A 17,757-nucleotide genomic window follows, 5' to 3' on the forward strand; every position below is an offset into this window, starting at 1 on the left:
GTCGTTACGGACAAATTGAATTATTTTTGCGCGCGCGCACGCTTGTAATGTATATATAACGCGGCTGTTATTGAACTCATTAGCTCGGTAACTCATTTAGACCTTATTAGATTATTTTTAGCCAAACGCTTTCGGCGCTGGCTTTGAGGCGCGCGTACACGCGTGCGAAATTTAATCTTATTGCCAAGATCCGTTTTATTAGCCATCTCGCCCCGATATAGGTATATATATATATATTTAAATCGAGGCAATCGCTACATTCCACGACTATATTATATTCGAATTCTCCGCAGAGGAAACGTAAACTTGTCTCTTGCTTCGTGCATCAGTGCAACTTTACGTCCAAGTTGTTTATGACAACCTCTCTCTCTCTCTCTCTCTCTCTCTCTCTCTTTGACGAAATTACGATTTCTATTTTCATTTCGCGCGCGAACCGAGCGCGGCCAAGTTCACGCGGGCGCAGAAAGTTATCCGCACGCTGTGCCTGCGCGTCTTACATAATTTTCGGATGACTGGCGTTGCGCAATGCGCGCGAGTCTATCCAGCCGCTATAGCTCGTGTACTTATTTCGGGAGGATATAATCGTTCTCGCGTGTGACTGGCTCTACTGTGTTTTATACGTGTAGCTCTTACGTAGCGTCGCGGATTTTAATTCACTTGATGATCTCGAGCGGTGCGTCGTTTAAAAGTTGCAGCGCGCGGTGTGCTTCGAGTGTTAAGGTCGACGCGCAGATGCGGTGGCACACGTTGTAACGACTGCTCGTAAAGCGAGAACAATGAAGAACGTCGTGGATTATTACAAGACTGTACTGGTGTATATCGCAGCATGCAACTATATATTGATAAAATTCTGCAAATCACGTGCACTGCATTTGCGGGTGTGTCGGGAGGAACTTAAACTTTATTTTTTTTTTTTTTTTTTTTTTTTTTTAATTATACCCTATACATTTTTCGAAGTGAGCACAGTCGGATCACCAGATTTCGTAATCCCGCGAGGCCTCGACCAGCCGTAAAAATCTCACCGGAATCCTAACCAGCAGCTCTTTACCTATGCACATAATACACAAAACTTTCAACGGCGTTCTCTCAGCAATTCAGCGAAAGAAACCTTGGTCGCGCGCGTCGGCGTTAATTTGTAGGACTATTGTATAAGCGTAGCCTCGTGCAGCACGTGGACCTGGCACACGCCCGACGTCTCTGCAGCTATAATGCGAAGCCCTCGCGCGCGAGTGTAACGCTTTTGAGACAAATTATCAGCCGCGTGCTCTTATTGCGTCAGGTGCGCCGAGAAATCGGATTTTGTGTTTTATTGTACGGTTCGAATGATTGATATGCGAACCTTTAGGTCGAGAGCGAATAAACGAGTGTTCGGTTAATGTAAAGCAAACGCAACTATGCGAGGCTAATGCGTAGTAATTCACTTAGCGCGCGCGACGCGTATCCAATCGGAGAAACTCCGGAGAGAGAAAAGGCAGAGTGTACTGCACCTATTTTCGAAATCAAAGGGCTTTCTCTCCTCTTGGATGGAGTCGCGCGCGAACAATAGTGCGTTATAGCCTGTTGTTGATAGAGCTCGATGCGATAGTAGACTCGTTGGATAAAGGAAATTCTGCTCTCAATTTTTCCAAGAATCATCTGCCTTCTAAGATCCAAGCTTGTAATTCACTTCATTGCCGATTCTCTAAAAGGCTGAAATGCGCTCGCTGCATAGTAAACAAGCCCCTTTATAGAGAGAGATTCGTATAATTTTATTTTTAAATTTAGCGCGCTCGCGCTTTTGAATATTCATCGAGCAGTACGAATGCTTAAGAAAAAAATTTGTCTCGAGAGCGTTCGGTTTACAATAAAAATTCTTTGTTTTTAATCGGGGGCCGAGAGAGAGAGAGAGAGCGAGACTTGATTCCGCGTCGCGAGCCATCGGAACTCCGTGATTGCCACTCGAGGAAAACAAAGCGCGCATACTGCCTAAAAAGAGACTCGCACAGACGTACACAAAACGCTTGATTCACAGCGACGCTCTCTCGGTGTCCAATTTTCGAGCCTACACGGCCTTGTCGAGCCTCGGCTATTCGTGTCACGTACTCTCTCGCGAGAGGCCGCAAAAGAAAAAACAGAATGAAAACGAAAAGTTAGAGACCTTTCGAGTGTGAGAGAGGACTGAGGTATAGGTGATATAAATTTGGCCGAGAGAGACGCGAGATAATCGAGGATGTGTGTGTACCGGATTCCCCGGTGTTGAGGTTACGTAACGAGAGGATTTTGGAGAACGATTTTGCTTCGAAATTAATTTTTCGCGAGAATGCTGTGATTAATCTTTACGATCGCCGCCGTATTTAATTGTCTTCGTTAAAATTTAACGATAAATTTCAACCCGAGAATGTAAAACGCAATAATTCCCTTTTAAAATTATGTAACCAAAATACAAAAAAAAAAAATCAAAAACACTGTCCTCTCGTCGAGTAGCTCTCGACTATACACAGCAGAGAGAGAGAGAGAGAGAACAAAACGAAAGCATCGGTTGCCATGCGTCTCCCACACAACAGCAGCAGCAGCAGCAGCAGGTGCGCCGCATAATCCTAAAACTGCATCAGCGACGAGCGTCCGTTTTTTATTTTCGAGACTCGCTCGTAAAATTTTTAATAATTTTTTTTAATATACCTTATCTAGTTTACTCTATGCACGACGATGCAGCGTTATAATTAACGAAGTGGGCCATTTCGCTGATTGATTACACGCGCGCCTGGGCGTCTCGGTATAATTACAGAATCAAAGGGTAATACAGCTGAATTAGTGCAAACATAGACGTATATACATAACGGAGAGCAGAACCGGTGCGCAGAAGCCTCGTCGTAATTTAGTATTCCTATTAGAGCGAATGTCCGCGCAGTAAGTATATCGGACTATAAGGGAGAGAGTTTGTCATTCGCATTTTACAATTCTTATAGATACAGAAAAGGAGAACTCGACGACAGGAGGAATCCAGTCGCCATATAACCACAGAAGTATATATAAAAAAAAAAAAAAAGTAGCTTCGCAAGAGCGAGAGAAACGCGGGGAAAAACCAGTAGGATGGAGATGTTTAGCTCGCGCGGATGTTTGTAATTCCGCGCGCTGCAGCTCTTTTTAAACGCTCTCCGCTCGCTCGCGCCTGTTGATTCTGCGGGACCGGCTTTACGAGCGGCTAATCGTAAACCGAAGCTGATAAAATTTTACGCACCGAGCTACTGCGCGCCTCTGTTATACGCTGTATGCTGCAGATATACGCGTGATCTTTGCGCGGTGTGCAGTGATAATTCAGTGCTGATTCTTTAAATTATTCCATCGAGCGCGGTGCACAGCGCTTAAACGACATGCGTGTATCCACGCGCGTCAGTAGAAAAAGCCGAACCAGATCGGACGCGCTCTCATCTGCATATATCATTACGCGCGAGGGATAAATCGATTAAACGCGTATTTTACAACGTCAAAAGTCGCGTTAACGAACGCAGCGGGGAAAATTATTGTTGCACGTACATATCCACGCGCGATATTATAATGAATATTCACCCGCCGAATTCACCGCGACGCGCACGTCTCTCTCGCGATTCCGCTTCGCTGAGATATTCACACACACACACACACATACGCACACGACGAATGACGCACACGATGCACATAGTCGTACGCGTAATACACAAACGCACAGGTTCTCTTGTCATCGACGTTTGCTGCTGTTGACAGTTTGCGCGAAAAATCGCGCGCGGCGATTTCTCAATTCGCTTATCTTTATATACGTAACCGCGACGGCGTGTGTATTTCATTGTATAGCGATCGACGCTCGTGACAATTACGTGCGCGCGCGCGCGCGCGCGTTTGAAAAATGAATGGACGCAGGAAGAGCTCTGGCGCACAACCGACGCGCCTACTGTGTGTCTATTTATACGCGAGAGTTTTTCTGCGTATTATCGTAAAATCTCTTAAGGCTTCGAGCAAATCTGATCGACTTACGTCCTGAAAAAGGACGTTGCGGGTGCGAGTAAATAACGCGTAAATATAGAATGGTGTGTATATAGGTAGACGAGAATCTACTTGCTATCGTTGTTATTATTATTTATGTTATTATGCGAGTACGCTGGCGGCGCCGAGTGCTTATGTAGCGGAAAAAAAGTAGCACAGCGGAATAGCATTATACAGGTTATATTCCATTGGATATTAGTATAGCTGAAAGCACATAACGCACGTGTAAGCGAACGGAGGACTTGATCGCATACGGGGTTTGTTAAAGAATAGAAAAAAGCCGTGTATCGTAAAGCGGCGTTCTTTGTTTATAACAATTAACCGAGAGTCAACGGGTGTCTGCGTGTGCGCGTCGATTTAACGAGCCCGTCTGTAACCTATCGCAATTTGGCTCCGGTCATAACTGCAACTTTGTTTTGCATTCGGAAGCTGCACACAATAGCCGATGACCATCCGAAATAACGTGTGTACACTGATGGACGAGCGAAAGTTGTGTTTGATCAGACATACAGCTATAGTGAGTATACACATAAAGCATCTACTTCTCTCTCTCTCTCTCTCTCTCTCTTCGTGCGTTACCCGTCAAGGCCGGTCTGCTTAACTCGACTACAACGACCGGACTCTTCACTCTCTCTCTCTCTTTTATACACACACACACGAGAGGCAGTCGACGCTGAAACTGCTATACGTGTAAGATCGGTCATCGAGAAAAAGAGAGAGATACTTACACACACGCTTTTCCCGCGAGAATCGAATTGTTCCGCGTTTAATACGTGCGTGTACTATGCATAGCGTGTGAATGTTTCCAATTCCAACCAAAGAAACGTTTACTCCAAGACACAGCTGCTCGCGGTCGTCCCTATAAACTAATTATCGTCCCTCTCTGCACAACGAGCCTATCCTCTCCCGAATCGAGAGCCTCATGACTTATTCAGCGGCTCTTTTATTCGAATCGAAGTGCATCGGCGTGTATACCCATCAGAGGCGGCTAGAAAAATTCGAGAACCCGCGCGAAAAAACGCGCAACAAAGAGCCAGGCTTGTAATTAAGCGTTTGACCCCGCTTGATTAAGAGTCGTCCTCTCTGTTAATCACGCGACTACACGGGTGTACGATAGCAGAGAAAAATGCTAGATTACGCGATTTTCCAATCGACGATTATAAGCAGATGCAGCTTTTTACCGACCGTTAGTCATTGAAAGAAAGATCCACGCGATCTAATGGACTTTAATCGATTGGAATAAAATGAACAGAGTATGAGAGTATCGACGATATTGCAGCGCAGTCATAACGGTCAGTATTTCGGCTATGCGAGGGTAATATGCATCGATTGCACGGGGACACGCTGACGCGCAACCGGTATACAAATCGAAGGCATTAGCCCGAGCGAGCGAGTGTTATTGTTATTGGCTCGCGCCTCGTGTAAATTCCGCGCTGAAAAATGCACGTGAGAGCCGATGAATAATGCAATGCTATATCGCCTCTGTGACTCTGAATTCCGCGGGAAACTGGTTTCTTTCGCGCACGAGATATAAAAACTCGTGTTTTCTTTCCTGCAAAGGTCTGTGTGTGCAAACGAGTTCCTCAAGTTTTTCGGGCCGTTCCCGCGTGTGTAGGTATCAGCTGATAAGTCGTGTGTCTCTGAATTAGGTAATCCAGTAGGACTTTTGTAATCAGCGCGCAGCTTCTGCCGTGTGTATAGCTATAGAACGAGCGTATAAGAGAGAGAAGAGGAAAGACTCACCATATGAAGTCCTTGCAGTGGCTGCAGAAGGTCGGCTGCCGGAAGAATCTGGGCATGAACTTGTGATTCTTCACGACGTAGACGTTCTTCTTCTTGAGGGCACCCTTGCGACCGCGGAGCTTCTTGGCGAAGGCCGTGGTCGCGTCGGTCGGCCCGAGCGAGTCCTCCTGGTTGTTTTCCTCGTTGTCGGCCATCTCTGCCGGCTCTCTCTCTCTCTCTCCCTCTAACTCACTCTTCGCTGTGCACGAAAGCTCGAGCTTGCAAGCTCGCCGTCCCTCCTCTGCTCTCTCTCTCGCTCTCTGTGTTTACGAGCGAGCGGCACACACTGTAGCACCGATTCGGTCAATCTCTGTACGTCGCGCACTGTACCCCAGAGCGTCAGAACTGAAACTCCGATGCTGTTGTTGTCGTCGTCTTCGTGGAAGAGCAAGAGACTCCACTCTCTCTCTCTCTCTCTCTTTCTCTCGCTCCTCGTGCGTCGCGCGAGGAAGCTGCAGCAGCGAGTTGCGTCGGCTGGCACACACAAGCTCCCTACTGGCGGCCTGGCGAGCTGCGCTCTCGACTCTCCTCGTTCGCTCTCTTGCGTCCCCTCCATCCTCACTCTCTCTCTCTCTCTCTCTCACTCTTTTTTGCCCCACCCGAGCGCCTCATACTCGCTGCTACTACTACACTACTACGCGCGCAGTCGCCGAGTAATTTTAGACTCGCGCGCGTCTGTGTCCGTGCGCCAGCCACTGCTCAGCCGGAGCCGCGCACTCGAATATCGACATCTCCCGCGCAAGCGAGAGAGAGAGAGAGAAACAGCCGCCGAGTCGTTCCTGGGGACGCGACTACTGCGCCCTGTATACGTGTGTCTGTGTGTGGGACTACCGGGCTCTGCTTCCGATAACCTCCCCTACTCCGAGAACTCGGGTGGGTGTCTGTTTATTCCATCCCCTCCATCGCGCTTCTCTCTCTCTCTCTCTCTCTCGGTATATACGCTCCGAGCGTTTGTTTTCTCCCTTTCTCGCTCTCTCGGCGCCGCCGCCGGTGTCCCTCTATATATGAGTGATGCGCGCGGGGCATAACCTACTCCGCGCACGGCCGAGCGCGCCACCTGCGAGAAAACTCAAAGCGCGTATAACCTACTAAGTATTTTTTTTTTCTTCTTCTTCTAAAAAGCCGTGCGTTCGAACGAGGCTTCTCCTTCCGCGCGAGCGGAATCCTCTCTCCTATATCCGCGCGGCGATTCTGCGCGCAGTCTCGGGGTCGCGTATCCGGGAGCGCAGCCACAGATGTCTGCCCCCGTGTATACATATAGGTGTATAGACAGTAGATAGGTACTGCCCTCGAAAGAGAGAGAAAGGGATAAATGGGCCGCCGACGGGAGGATATTTATGTTTTTTGCTTCGGGAAAAGGCAGCAGCTCCTTTAAGCGATGTTTAACGAGCTGACGCTGGATTTTTTCGGCTTTCGGGGACTGGCTTTTCGGAAGATCGATGGTGCATCGGGATGAGAGAGTGCGTTGCTGTGTTGAGGTGAGAGGCTTGGGCTGGAAAGGGTTATTCAGATTATTTATAGTCTCGAAAAATCGGAATAGAATCGATGCGGTAGAGCTGATTCTGATGAAACGCTAGACCGACTGTATAAATAGCCGCGATACGGCTCTACGCAATGATTAGTAGAGAAACAATGAAAATAGAACGGCTGCAGGTGTCGAGAAGCTTTTACATAGGCTGATACGTGGGACAACGCGGTTGAGTGCTGAAAATATTTCAAACAACCTGCTGCGATTCTTGAGAGAACGTCGCGGTCGGGTCATCGGGTCAATTTGCCGATCGATATCGCTATCAAAATTATACGACGCGCTTCGTACATCCATAGCTTTCTCCGTCTTTAAGAACCTAAAAAAAGCTCGTCAATTTCCAAAGTCCTCAAAATCCCTTGCGACACTTTTGAAAAATCGCACCCGCGGCTATTAATTCTCGCCCAAGCTTCCCCTCATCCGGCTTACACGTTATACGCGCGTGCATAAAAATCGCGAGAATTATTCACGTACGTGCCGGTGATATGGCATTTCTTTTCCTCGTCGCTTGTGCGTGCGCGAGGAGAGATTCCGCGGGAATTTTGAAATGCATCAACGTTCGAATATCCAAACGATAAAGCCCGCGTGGAATACCTAGCGTCGATGAAAAATTCAATTCCTTCACTTTCGAGCGCATATATACGTCATGCGAATAATGCTTCAATTACAAGCGATCGATAATTCATGCCGGCGCCGATTCAAATACTCGTGTAATCCACTCCATCTATGCTCCGCTGCGGCAAGACGAAGCAAAACACATACACGTTATACCGCGCACGGGCTCATCCAAAATTTACACGACACTGGACGCGATTTTCCCTCCGAGCGCGTTTCGGTCTATTTCTCTCTCTCTCTCTCTCTCTTGAAGAGAGTCGAACAAATAGAGAAAAGCGAGCGGAAAGATCCGCTTCTTTTACGAGAGGCTTTACCTTCCAAGCGTCCTTTTTCGCGGCAGCCCGAGCTCTCGCGGTAAATTGTTTTGTTAGGGGAGGATCATCGCGGGATAAAAGGAGTCGGGGAAAAAAATTTGCTGTGTTTGGATGAATGACACTTTCTTCCATCTCTCGCTTAAGTATATTAAGTGTCCGCGGAACTATTCGTGAATTAATATAACGGCATAAAGAGCGATGCGTCACACGGAAGTGGAATATAACTTAACGAGATCAAAATTCGCGGAACTGGAGATGCGCTACTTGCATTATATGAGCTTCGGCATAGAGAGAGAGAGAGAGAGAGAGAGAGAGAGTGGACGCATTCCAAGTGTATGATGAAGGAATCTGATTCTTGCGTAAACTGGATGTACTTTTCTGAAACGATGTATAATTCAGAGCTATACTACATTTCGAATTCTATCGTATACGCGACTGTATGGAACGTCATATTCTTTTTCATTGTTCTCTTTAGCTCCAGAGCGGAAATTGAAAATCTGGAAAAATTCAATTTTCCAATGCCGATCGATCACTGCAGCCGGCTTTTTACGAGACACTTCACTTTGTAAGCTCGGCCGCGAGCGAAACAGTAATTAAAATTGAATCCCTCGCTCCTTCGCCCACTTCGGTCCAGTTCCTCGAGGAAAAAGAATCGGAGAAGGAAGCGAGATGATCAAACTAATTTTTCAACTCTACCCAAGCTCGTCGTTCCGATAAAACGAACAATCTATAGAAACGCGATACTAGACTGCAAAAAGAAACTATGTCCAATTTCTCCGGCGAAAAATTAACGACGTCCATCAGACACACACACACACACACACACACACACATAGAGCCAGGCCACTGCAGATTTACCATCGCAATGAACACTAACAACGCGCGCATAACTCGTCGTATCGGAGTCGAGGCTCGAACGAAATTTTATTCCCCCCGCGCGTATATATGCATCCCTCTCGGCTCCATACGATATCATTTATCGAACCGCGTCCGCGTTTAGACCTTGCGGGCAGTGTACAGTCACGCCAAGAAGAAAAACTCTCTCTCTCTCTCTCTCTCGCTAGGGATCGAAATGGCGATAAGGAAAAAAAGAAGGGTCAGCGGTTATTATAGCCCGCGTTGCTGCTCGATATGTATGTGTGCGCCAAACATGTATCCAGTATACACACACACACACACACACCGAGTCTCTCTGCGAACCGGTCAACCGGAAAGACCATGGCCCATGTTATGACGACGTCGGCGGGTCAATACGTATAGACGTGTGTGTGTGTGTGTGCGCGCACGTATACACGGTCGAGCTTTATATGCGCTATTTTTAAAAATAAAAAATAAAATATAGAGCGTGATACGCGAAAAAAGCCGGGGCTCCGATGGTGTGTATACTGCTGAGGGAAAAAAAAAAAAAAAAATGACGACCCAAAGGCGCGCGAAAAAAGGACAAAGGCCGCGCAGTCGTTTTTTGTTCTCTTTTTCCGTTTGTGTGTGTGTGTGTGTGTGTGTGTGCACGATGCTCCCTTTGAACAGCCGGCGCTATGCAGTTTTCGCCAAGAACTCGCTGTGTGTTCGATGATTTTCGGGTCGAATTTAGCCGTTATTAAAAGTTGGATATTAGATTCTGTAAAATAGGTATATAATGCGGCGGGAGCTTTAATTTGAAACTTTCTCGGTTTTTAAAACGGCCGGGGCCGCGTTTGATGCGCTAATTTGACATTACGCGAACTGAAAGTTTCCTCGTCCTGTACGAAATTCGAGAGGGAAAAAACCACGATAAATAAAAGGATAATAAACCATCTGTAATAGATCTCCGAAACAGCGAAATTATAATGCCAGCACGAAAAGTCAATTATTCAAGCGAACGAGCTCGCGATAATCCCGGGACAGTTCTATATCGTCGAAATCCAAGATGTCCCGCTGACGAAAGCATTTCGTTATATAGCCTTATCGCGCGTAGTCGTTGTGGAGAATCGCGACGATTATACGCGAAGGACACAGCCGAGTGGAAAGGGACAAATGCGCGTATTATACCGGAGCTTATGGCCTTTAACGGCTGACTAGGCAAATAATATAACGCAGTGCGCTATATAGAGGCGCTTGGAATACAACGCGTTTGCGAGAGAAAACCTTTTGTAATTCATCTCGTGGGTTATGCTAGCGTGTGATTCTAATGACTAATGAGTATATATATATATATACATATAGGTATATGTGTACGTATGCGTGGTTGTTATGTTGTACGATGATAAAGGCGATATTTGAAATGAATGCGTCCGCCGCGAGAATAATTATATAGGGAGATGAAAGTAGAAAAATTTTATGACGGACAGGGCTGTACGCAGCTTGTCTCAAAATAAATAAAGGGAAAAACTCGATTAAAGTTATTTTACGCTCGCCTTGTGTCTTTCGAGCATTTGGCAAAGATGCGCGAGCTGGAATGTGCTATATATATATCGCGCAGACGCTGCGACGCGCTATATATAAATATATAGCTTTAAATTATTAAGTTAATTTTTTTTTTCCACAAACTCGTTATACAAAAACGTGTTCGGGAGTTGACGTAAGACCGTTATTGAAGCCGAAGAAAAACTCACCCCGAGTATTATCATTCTCGTCATGATTGCGATCGTGTATAGTTTTTCAGCTGCAGCTCTTTTCTTCCCACGACGCGCCGCAGCAACAGGTGCGAGCCGATGGGTAACGCATATCGTCTTCTTTTTTCTGCGCGTCTGTGAAAATTGATGAAAATATCGGGAAACTTTGATCGAAAAGTTATCGCTAGAATAGTTTTCGTAATAGCGAGTATCGATAAATAACAAAAAAAAATAAAATTTATTTTCAACTATAGTGAACGATCAACAATTACTGGGTAATCAATAACATCCACAAATCGTGGACACGATCCATAAAAGAACCAATTAAAACCGTTCAAAATCTCGCGGGCAGAGCCGCAGTCCTGCCAACCGTCGCCTCGATATATAATGGCGGCATTTTCATTCAAAAATTCGTCTCGCGCATCCGACGCATCCGCACGTGCTACCTACTCCCGCAATAATCTCTCCTCGCACGCTGCAGCTGTCGCACCCGCGCTTTCCCGGTTCCCACTCGCCGCTCCAACCTCTACCCCACCACCTGTCGAAATCCTTCCTTAGAAGCATAAAATTCCAAAAAAATCTGCCGACTCCTCGCTCGGCGACTCTTGTACGTACACTCGAGATGACGTGGTGTCTCGAATAAGTACTTATACATTAGAGCGAGACGGAGCGATCGGCACACGCACCGCGACGTGGCACACAAGTATAGTCACAAGCGACAAGGCTCGACGCCGCTCTGAGCTACTTCCTCATCGCGATCCCGGTTATGCTAGACCGACGCGACGATAACTCACGTGAGTATTTACGCACATATAACGCAGCCGCTATCTCGAGCTACGTGTATTATCATCACGTATATAGGACAGGAGAGGTATATAGATGCGTGTCAGTCGCCCCTTACACGCTCACCGAAGGACTCTCTGTGAGAGCAGCTGTCCCTTTAATTTTTGACAGCTATATAACGCATCGCTACGGTTTGTTTATGTCCAGTGCAGGGCTGTGCGAGTTGTTTCTTGTTTTATCGTGGTGATTTTCTGACGCTGGAATGACGAGAGCGTGTTTTAGCCGTGGAATTTTTGTTTCTCGACTGTTGTGAAATCGAGGATGTCGAGATAGTGATTACGGGGCATTGCGCTGCACTCGCGCGAACACGCATGTTATATATATATATATATATAGAGGTATAACTTATGTTGTGCATACGTCCACTTGGCCGACTACTTTCTATATGATGATGACGTTTGGCTGATTTTCGACAGAGTGGATGTAGCTCTTGATGCGGTTTCGCGGAGGAGGATTCGGTAGTCGTTGCGGAAGGTTTTTTTACGAACGGAGGACTGAGAGTGCTGTGTTTGTGACGGATTTTTGAAGATTTTTTTAGAACGCGATAGGTTATAGTTGCCCCGGAATTTTTTATTTTTTAAATCGAATCCGTGATTTAAAAAAATGATTTGTTTTGCTTGGTGTTTTTGAGATTGTGGTAGAGTCGTAGCTGGCTTTTGTTAGTAGTGGGTGATTTTGGACAAACGCGAATGAGAAAGTAGCTCCTGAATTGCCATATGCTTTTAAAATATTTTTTCTATTTCTACTCGATCTACAGCAAGTAGTTGTCTATTCAATATGTTCTTTGAATATCGTGATAATGAGGTGTTTTTTTAGTCGACTTTGATACCAAGCTCCAATTCTAATTGTTCAGACAGCTAATTTTTCAATTTAATGAAATGTATTACACAATTTTTTGCTAAGCAGGAATAAATTGACATGTTCCAGATTAAAAAATGAACACACAGTATTTGCCTTATGGGGAACCAAACGCCAACTTGCCACAAAAGCCTATTAACGTACCACCACCTAGCAATGCACAGATGAATCAAAATAATATTGTGGACCAAATGTCAAACGTATCTTTGACTGGTCCACAAAAACCTGCGTCTTCTGTGAATGGCGTTCATAATCAAAACCATTACCAATCGCAAGGTATGCAAACAAATTTCATCATTTATAGCTTACAATCAATATTAAAATATCTTGCACGAGTGTAAAATATATTTATTTGTCACAGAACCAGCCGATAAAGTCAGCCATGTACCACATCAGCAAGGCCCGCCTGCAACACAAAATTCCGGTCTTCCATTTTCGTACGGACCTTCTGGAACACCCCATTTTCCAGGACAACAGTATTCAGGACAGCCACCTACCTCAGGGTCGCTTCCAGGAGCAAACATTCCGAGAAGTATGCCACAAGTTTCACCTGCGATGAATCAACCTGGACCACCAAATCCCGGACAGCAACAGCAACAACATTTCCAACAGAATAACTTAGCTGGTCCCCCAATGCCAGGTCAACCACCAAATCAACAAAACTTGGCTGGCCCACCGATGCCTGGTCAAAATCCTCAAGGTCCATCTGCGTTTAATCAAAGACCACCAATGCCTGGACAGCCTGGTAGCTTACCAGGACAGCAAAATTTGTCTGGGCCTCCATTGCAAGGACAGCAAAACTTTTCTGGACCTCCATTACCAGGACAGCAAAGTTTGTCTGGACCTCCGTTGCCAGGACAACAGAATTTGACTGGACCTCCGTTGCCAAGACAGCAAAATTTATCAGGACCCCCAATGCCTGGTCAGCAAAATTTCTCAGGACCACCAATGCCTGGTCAACAGAATTTCTCTGGACCTGGTATGCCAGGTCAGCAGAACTTCTCTGGACCTCCTATGCCAGGTCAGCAGAACTTCTCTGGACCTCCAATGCCAGGTCAGCAGAACTTCTCTGGACCTCCAATGCCAGGTCAGCAGAATTTCTCTAGACCTCCAATGCCTGGTCAACCAAATCTGTCAGGGCCTGCAATGCTTGGCCAACCAAATCTATCTGGACCTCCTCTTCCTGGCCAAGCAAATATGTCTGGCCCTCTGTTATCTGGTCAACAGAATCTCCAAGGTCCCTATTCAAATCAAGCACCAGGTCAACGTCCATATCCTTCTGGTCCTCCATTACCAGGACAGCAAGCCAATCCACCGTATGGTATGAACCAAGGTTTCCAGCAACCAAATTATGGACCTGGGCAGCCAATGTATGGAAATCAGCCTGGTCCTTACCAAGGTGGCCCTGGAGGATTCCAAAATAATTCTCAAACACCACAAGGCAAACTCGATCCTGATCAAATGCCTAGCCCAGTAAGTATCGAATATGTTTGATTAATAATGTATTAAAACCTTTGAGTACAATTTGATGATCATTTTGCAGATCCAAGTTTTCCAAGAGGACCAAAGATTAAAAGGTGGGAACTTCTTAACTAATCAAAAAGGACTGGTGCCTCCATTAGTTACTACGAAATTCAGTGTTGTTGATCAAGGAAATGCATCTCCAAGATTTATTCGATCATCAATCTACACTGTTCCTACGCAAGCTGAAATGGTGAAACATGTAAGTATGAAATTATGACATAGGCATTTTCTGTGTTTTTTGATCTATTTAAATTTTCAAATACATTTTTAGACTCAAGTTCCATTCGGAATAATTTTAAGCCCAATGGCTCAAGTGGAAGAGGGAGAACACGAACCACCTATTGTAGACATGGGAGAGGTTGGTCCAGTACGTTGCATTCGATGCAAAGCTTATATGTGCCCTTTCATGCAATTTGTTGATGCTGGAAGAAGATTCCAATGCGTATTTTGTAAAGCAACTACAGAAGGTATGTTCTTTCATGAATTAACAATTTTTAACTTTACTCCATTATTAAATTTCACTTTTCATGCAGTTCCACAAGAGTATTTCCAACATTTGGATCACACTGGTCAACGTATGGATCGTTACGAAAGACCAGAATTGATGCTTGGAACTTTTGAGTATATAGCAACAAAGGATTATTGCAGGGTATGCAAAAATTAATTTGATGACTTTCGTCTTTCATCGATACTTTCTTAAAAAGTTCTCTTATTGAATATATTTAATAATCTTTTCAGGACAATGTTTTTCCCAAGCCACCAGCGCTTATTTTTGTAATCGACGTTTCTTACAATAATATAAAATCGGGCCTTGTGCAATTACTCTGTGCTAAAATGAAGGAAATCATTCGAAATCTACCCGTCGACGCAGGACAGACTAAGTCCAACATGAAAGTCGGTTTTATAACGTACAACAATTCAGTTCATTTTTACAATTGCAAACCCAATCTTGCTCAACCGCAAATGATGCTTGTTGGAGATGTTCAAGACGTTTTTATGCCACTTTTGGAAGGTTTTCTATGTGACGTTGAAGAAAGCGAATCGACAATAGATAGTTTAATGACGCAGATTCCAATAATGTTTGGAGATACTCGAGAAACGGAGACAATCCTCGGACCAGCTATTCAATCGGGATTAGAAGCTCTCAAGGTGAGCATACGATTACAAAAGCACAAAAATGCAATCAATCGCTGTTAATAAAAATATACTCTACTTTAGGCTTGCGAGTGTGCCGGAAAACTTCTCGTATTTCATTCTTCATTACCTATTGCGGAAGCGCCAGGAAAATTGAAGAACCGAGACGACCGTAATGTTATTGGAACAGACAAGGAAAAAAGTGTCTTAGGTATCTATCACAATTGATTATTAGTATTATTTTTTATGGATATGTTTATTGATTTAGAAACAAAATTAATCAAAAATGATGATGGTATTTTAGCTCCACAAACGAATTTCTACAACACCTTAGGCCAAGAATGCGTTGGATCTGGATGTAGTGTAGATCTATTCCTCTTCAATAATTCTTACATTGACGTGGCTACTATTGGCCAAGTTGCTAGACTGACAGGTGGTGAAGTCTACAAATACACTTACTTCCAAGTATGTTGATTTTTTTCATACAATATTCACCCCAATAGCTTTCAGTCTTTTGAATTAACTTTTATATTTTGTTTAAGGCTGACATTGACGGCGATAGACTGATCACTGATGTTATCAACAACATTAATAGACCTATCGCTTTTGACGCTGTCATGCGCGTTCGAACTTCGACCGGCGTAAGACCAACCGATTTCTATGGTCATTTGTATATGTCTAACACGACTGATATGGAACTGGCTAGTATAGATTCTGATAAAGCTATAGCGATCGAGATTAAACACGATGATAAGTTAGGGGACGAGGAAAGTGTATATATTCAAGCAGCTCTTCTTTACACATCTTGTAGTGGAGTAAGGAGATTACGAGTAATTAATTTGAGCTTAAAGACTTCATCGCAAATGGCAGAACTCTATCGAGCCTGCGATTTGGATGCCATAATCAATTTCCTATTGAAACAGAGTTAGTGTATACTACTTCCATTTTATTTATTCTGTTTGTTGCTCGTAAAGATAAAACTAATCGCTTCCTTCTTTGATGTTGACAGATGTCTCTAAGCTTGTGGAATACTCTCCAAAGGCAATAAAAGATGGTCTGAACTCGAGATGCGCTGCTATTTTAGCTGCTTATAGAAAACATTGTGCTACTCCATCGAGTGCTGGGCAGTTGATACTTCCAGAGTGCATGAAACTATTACCTCTTTACATTAATAGTTTACTCAAGAGTGATGCACTGACTGGAGGTAAATGAAGGATATATGAAAAGTAAATTGGTTACTTTGAAATATTTATTTATAAATTTTTCTCATTTTAGGAGCTGGAATAACGATTGACCAAAAGTCTTATGTAATGATGGCGGTTTCTTCAATGCCCATTACCGAAACCGTAGCTCATATATATCCGCGTTTACTTGCTCTACACACTATTGATCCTTCAACTACAGAATTACCACCTGTATTGCGCTGTTCGATAGATAAGTTCCAAGACGACGGAGTATATTTATTAGGTAAGAAAGAGTAAAAGTACTGATTGAAATCAACATCTTGCTTTGACAAATTTTCTAATCGATGTCAATTTACAGAAAACGGAATTCACATGTTCATCTGGTTGGGGCTGAGCCTAAATCCACAATGGGTGCAATCAGTTTTCGGAGTTGCATCTATTGTGCAGGTGGACACGGACAAAACTACGATTCCCGTACTGGATAATACTTTGAACAAGCGAATCAGAGACATAATCTCGCAGGTGCAAAGTGAAAGACGTTATTGCATGCGGGTATGTTGATCATTAATTTATTTTGAAAAATTTCATTTATTTTTATTTTCAATCACAATAAATAATATAAATGGCAATTCATTCACAGTTGACATTGACGAGACAACGGGAAAAAATGGAAATGGTCATGCGCCAATATTTAGTGGAAGATCGAGGAGCTGACGGAAGTCCGAGCTATGTTGACTACTTGTGCCACATGCATAGGGATATACGAGCACTTCTAAGTTAATGTAACAACGATTTCCGATAAGTGCAAAGGTTCAAAGAAGTTTTTATGGCACTTATTGTAATTTTTACAATGTGATGCTGAAAATATTATTTGATACAAAAAATATATATTTACAAATTTTATTTATATATTTGTTTTAGCCTATTTTAAAAGTTAGTAATAAAATTTTTTGTATATTAATTATGTTGGTTTTGAATTCCATGTGATATGTGAGAATTTAAATTTGAATTTTTTGAAAATTTGAATTAAATAGTGAAAAATTGTACAGAGTCAGAGTATTTTGAGATTTGTTTACAGTTATGGAATACATATAATGTGAATGAATGAATGAAGATTTAATCGATACATGGATAAATGGTATATGTAAAAATATCCAAGAATAAATCTTGATATATTTTTATATCAAAAATTTATTTCTGCACAGCATTTACATTTGTTAGGGCTCACTTTATAAAGATATCAAGCTTCCTCATTGAAATATTATAATTACTATATATTTTAGTACATTTTATTTACTCTTGTTTTAATTCCATTTATTAATAATAAAATATTTGTTAAAATCATACCTATACTATGTCTGCTATTATTTTGCGATTACCTCTTTCAATCA

The 17,757-nt window shown here is 43.7% G+C and overlaps 2 protein-coding genes across 11 annotated transcripts in view; one reads left to right on the forward strand and one right to left on the reverse strand.

Annotated features, from left to right (window-relative positions):
* LOC100116629 (protein kinase C, brain isozyme) overlaps positions 1-6,569 on the reverse strand; it is a 65,173-nt gene extending 58,604 nt beyond the window's left edge. For all 5 annotated transcript variants that reach the window (XM_008205186.4, XM_003425601.5, XM_008205184.4 and 2 more), the window contains exon 1: positions 5,740-6,569. In XM_008205186.4, the coding sequence (XP_008203408.1) occupies positions 5,740-5,742 (3 nt within the window). In that variant the 5' untranslated portion in view covers positions 5,743-6,569. The remainder of the gene's footprint in view (positions 1-5,739) is intronic.
* A 4,869-nt stretch (positions 6,570-11,438) lies between these two features.
* On the forward strand, positions 11,439-17,716 carry LOC100116665 (protein transport protein Sec24C). 6 transcript variants are annotated; one of them, XM_001601052.6, is made up of 14 exons: positions 11,439-11,617; positions 12,594-12,800; positions 12,886-13,997; positions 14,068-14,247; positions 14,320-14,515; positions 14,582-14,697; positions 14,787-15,197; positions 15,267-15,393; positions 15,487-15,647; positions 15,725-16,106; positions 16,192-16,386; positions 16,458-16,649; positions 16,725-16,918; positions 17,007-17,716. In XM_001601052.6, exons 2-14 carry the CDS (start codon positions 12,602-12,604, stop codon positions 17,145-17,147), a joined length of 3,606 nt encoding a protein of 1,201 aa, XP_001601102.1. In that variant the 5' UTR covers positions 11,439-11,617; positions 12,594-12,601; the 3' UTR covers positions 17,148-17,716. The 6 variants fall into 6 exon arrangements, with proteins under 6 accessions (XP_001601102.1, XP_032453850.1, XP_008203412.1 ...); XM_032597959.1 differs by lacking the exon at positions 11,439-11,617 and adding an exon at positions 11,620-11,694 and having other exon boundaries at positions 17,007-17,560; XM_008205190.4 differs by lacking the exon at positions 11,439-11,617 and adding an exon at positions 12,004-12,124 and having other exon boundaries at positions 17,007-17,560.
* The last annotated feature ends 41 nt before the right edge of the window (positions 17,717-17,757 follow it).

Source organism: Nasonia vitripennis, chromosome 3 (genome assembly GCF_009193385.2).
Source record: "Nasonia vitripennis strain AsymCx chromosome 3, Nvit_psr_1.1, whole genome shotgun sequence".
Lineage (NCBI taxonomy): Eukaryota > Metazoa > Arthropoda > Insecta > Hymenoptera > Pteromalidae > Nasonia > Nasonia vitripennis.

Bases quoted from the DNA above. Each gene is read 5' to 3' on its own strand.
- LOC100116665 (XM_001601052.6), top strand. From the start codon at position 12,602: ATGAACACACAGTATTTGCCTTATGGGGAACCAAACGCCAACTTGCCA. The intron at 16,387-16,457 runs GTAAATGAAGGA...TTCTCATTTTAG, and splicing joins GAGTGATGCACTGACTGGAG to GAGCTGGAATAACGATTGAC. The intron at 16,919-17,006 runs GTATGTTGATCA...ATTCATTCACAG, and splicing joins AAAGACGTTATTGCATGCGG to TTGACATTGACGAGACAACG.